This window comes from Coloeus monedula, assembly GCF_965178545.1.
Source record: "Coloeus monedula genome assembly, chromosome: 23".
Lineage (NCBI taxonomy): Eukaryota > Metazoa > Chordata > Aves > Passeriformes > Corvidae > Coloeus > Coloeus monedula.
The window spans coordinates 2838260-2841813 of record NC_138803.1 but is presented as its reverse complement, the minus strand read 5'-3'; the positions used below and the strand labels follow the sequence as shown (position 1 = coordinate 2841813).

Sequence of the window (3554 nt, the reverse complement as noted above, 5' to 3'; positions counted from 1 at the left end):
TTGCATTTCACCTGGGGAAGGGCAGAACAACTCTTTCTAGGCAGCGGTTCTACCAGGAAAAAACCCTCTCCCTGCTTGCAGCCCGCTGAGCAGCAAAAGATGCTCCCGGGAGGAGACTGAAGCCCCTCGGCGCTGGCTGGGGGATGGATGGGGGTCCCCCAGGTAGGGGCAGGGGAGGGGGTGCCCGCAGCTGGCGGGGGGCTGCGGGCAGGGCCGGGGGGCTGGTGGGTGTCTCCGAGAGCGGTGACTGAGTGAGGCGGTGCCAGGGCTGGGGGCGGATTTTTTGAGAAGAGCCTCAGCTCTTCAGAGCAGCGGCAGCCGCTGGAGGAGTTGGGCGGCTGTTGCTCCCTCTCCGCCCGGAGGAGGAGGAAGAGGAGGAAGAGGAGGAAGAAGAGGCTTCGGCTGCCGCCTCTCCGATCCTCCCTCCCCCCCCCCTCCCCTTCCGCCCCACACCTTTATGGACGAGCGCCGGAGCTTGCTCTACTCTCCGGCCGCCTCCTCCGCCGGCCGGCAGCCGCGGGGCGGCTCGAGCAGCAGCCACCACAACCTGGGCTACACCGAGCAGCCGCCCCCCGCCGCCCCCCAGCCGGCGCCCGAGCAGCAGGAGGAAGAGGGCGAAGAAGGGGAGGAAAGCAGCATGACCGTGGTGGGAGGCGGCGGCGGCGGCGACCCTTTGCTGGAGGAGCCCCAGCATCCCCCTGCGCTGCTCGGGGGGGACCGCTACGATCAGCCCCCGGCGCCGGCCGTGCCCGCCGGGCAGCCCGCGGGCGCGGGGGAGCACGAGTGCTGCGAGCGCGTGGTGATCAACATCTCGGGGCTGCGCTTCGAGACCCAGCTCAAGACCCTGGCACAGTTCCCCGAGACGCTGCTGGGGGACCCCCGGAAGAGGATGCGCTACTTCGACCCCCTGCGCAATGAGTATTTCTTCGACCGTAACCGTCCCAGCTTCGACGCCATCCTCTACTACTACCAGTCGGGAGGGCGCATCCGGCGTCCCGTCAACGTCCCCATCGACATCTTCTCCGAGGAGATCCGCTTCTACCAGCTGGGGGAGGAGGCCATGGAGAAGTTTCGGGAGGACGAGGGTTTCATTCGGGAGGAGCAGCGGCCGCTCCCCGAGAAGGAGTTTCAGCGCCAGGTGTGGCTCCTCTTTGAGTACCCCGAGAGCTCTGGGCCGGCCCGAGGCATTGCCATTGTCTCTGTCCTGGTCATCCTTATCTCTATCGTCATCTTCTGTCTGGAGACCCTGCCTGAATTCAGGGATGACCATGACTATGAGGGAACTGGAGGGCCCTTCGGGACAGGCAGTGGCCCTCTCCCACCTGATGCCTTCACCAACTCCTCATCCTCGGCTGTTTCCATGGTGTCATCCTTCACCGACCCTTTCTTCGTGGTGGAGACTTTGTGCATCATCTGGTTCTCCTTCGAGCTGCTGGTCCGTTTCTTTGCCTGCCCCAGCAAGGCCACCTTCTCCAAGAACATCATGAACATCATTGACATTGTGGCCATCATCCCCTACTTCATCACGCTGGGCACGGAGCTGGCTGAGCGGCAAGGCAACGGCCAGCAAGCCATGTCCTTGGCCATCCTCAGAGTCATCCGCCTCGTCAGGGTCTTCCGCATCTTCAAGCTCTCCCGGCACTCCAAGGGGCTGCAGATCCTGGGGCAGACCCTCAAGGCCAGCATGCGGGAGCTGGGCTTGCTCATCTTCTTCCTCTTCATCGGCGTCATCCTCTTCTCCAGCGCCGTTTACTTCGCGGAAGCCGATGACCCCAGCTCGGGGTTCAGTAGCATCCCCGATGCCTTCTGGTGGGCCGTGGTGACCATGACCACCGTGGGCTATGGGGACATGCACCCCATCACCATTGGGGGCAAGATTGTGGGGTCTCTGTGCGCCATCGCGGGGGTGCTGACCATCGCTCTGCCCGTGCCCGTCATCGTCTCCAATTTCAACTATTTCTACCACCGGGAGACGGAAGGTGAGGAACAAGCCCAGTACATGCACGTCGGGAGCTGCCAGCACCTCTCGTCCAGCGAGGAGATGAAGAAGGCTCGCAGCAATTCCACCCTCAGCAAGTCCGAGTACATGGTGATTGAGGAAGGGGCGATCAACCACAGTGCATTCAAACAGGCTGCCTTTAAAGCAGGCAACTGCACAACCACAAACAATCCCAACTGTGTGAACATCAAAAAGATCTTTACGGATGTTTAAAACAAACCCAAACCAAACGAACAGCAACAAAATGTGAGGATGCGGTGAAACAATACCAATGACAATACCAATAATAATGCAAAGTGACTGTGTGTCGGTGTTGTGTGGAACATGCACCATCGTCGGTCTGTGTGTGCCCTCGTTTTTATACCTTTATTTTTTTAGATCCTTCCTTTCTAAAGATCCAAAAGTAAAAGGATTTAAAATTCTCCGAGGAAGAGGACAGCCAAAGGGTAAAGAGAAGGAAGATGAAGACAAACCACACTCACTGTCAGAACAGGTGTTTGTTCTGCAACGTGTTGCAGGGCTGCTTTGCTTTTTGGGCTTTTGGGGAACCTCTTGCTTTGCTCCCGAATTTCCCCCCTCTTTCCCTAAGGGCAGCTTGTAGCTGATCTCCCTTCCATCACGTAAGATCACTTGTTGGATTAACAAACCCGGATTGGGTGGAGGAAGGAGGAAAACATGAGGCAGAGTGTACTGGGAGGGGGCTGGGAGGAAATAACCATTTAATTCTGCAGAGAGTCTCTGTTACCACATCGTTAAATGATGCTTAATATTGAAACATGTGATGTGCCATTACAGGCACATCCCAGATTCCCTTTTTCTCCCCATTAGATCATTTATGAAATTCTAATCTGGTCAGAGACCGAGTGCAATCAATGCTGATTTAAATAGAAAAAAACTCCCTAAGCCCTCGTTTTCTATTCTGAATTCCCTTCCCCTGTAACCTGATGGAATTATTTCCTCCAATGTCAAGTTTGTGGCCGTGCAGCAGGGATGTGTGCAGGGGGAGGGAGGGGAGAGGCAGACTGGAATGGTTTTGGGAGCTGCTGGCGCAGGGAGCGATGTCGGCGTGGAGCAGGATCCGTGACGGGCTCCTGGCCATGGCTGGGAGCCTCCATCCCACCCAGCCAGAGACAAAGGGATATTTCCTCCTCTTTTTGCAAAGCCTTTGGAAGACATGCAGCCGCTTATCAGCAGAAGATTAAAGTGGCGAACACGCCTTCCAGCGGAAGTCACTAATTCCGACCGGAGTGATGCAGTTGCCATGGTGACCATGGTTTCCTGGGAAACCCCCAAAGGTTGTCATGGCATCCCTTCTCCCATCCCCCTTGGTCCTTGCTCTTCCCGCAAAAAAACCTTTCCAGATGGTTCCAGCTCCTCCATCCCACAAGACATCATGGCTCGGCACCCCCTTCCTGGTCCCTGCCCCGCTGCTCCTCCCATGTGCCCAACAAAGCGTCCACAGGCAATAAGCACCCCCGGATCCACCTGTCCCTCACCTTGGCACTAAAATCCGGGGATGGAGGTTCATCCTGCTCCACCGAGAACGACCCCAAAC

General features: G+C 57.7%; 1 protein-coding gene across 1 annotated transcript; it reads left to right on the top strand.

Moving 5' to 3' along the window:
- Nucleotides 1–457: 457 nt before the first annotated feature.
- On the top strand, nt 458–2212 carry LOC309581628 (potassium voltage-gated channel subfamily A member 3-like; the record flags this gene model as incomplete). Its single annotated transcript, XM_082296330.1, has 1 exon — nt 458–2212. One exon carries the CDS (start codon nt 458–460, stop codon nt 2210–2212), a length of 1755 nt encoding a protein of 584 aa, XP_082152456.1.
- Between the last annotated feature and the right edge of the window lie 1342 nt (nt 2213–3554).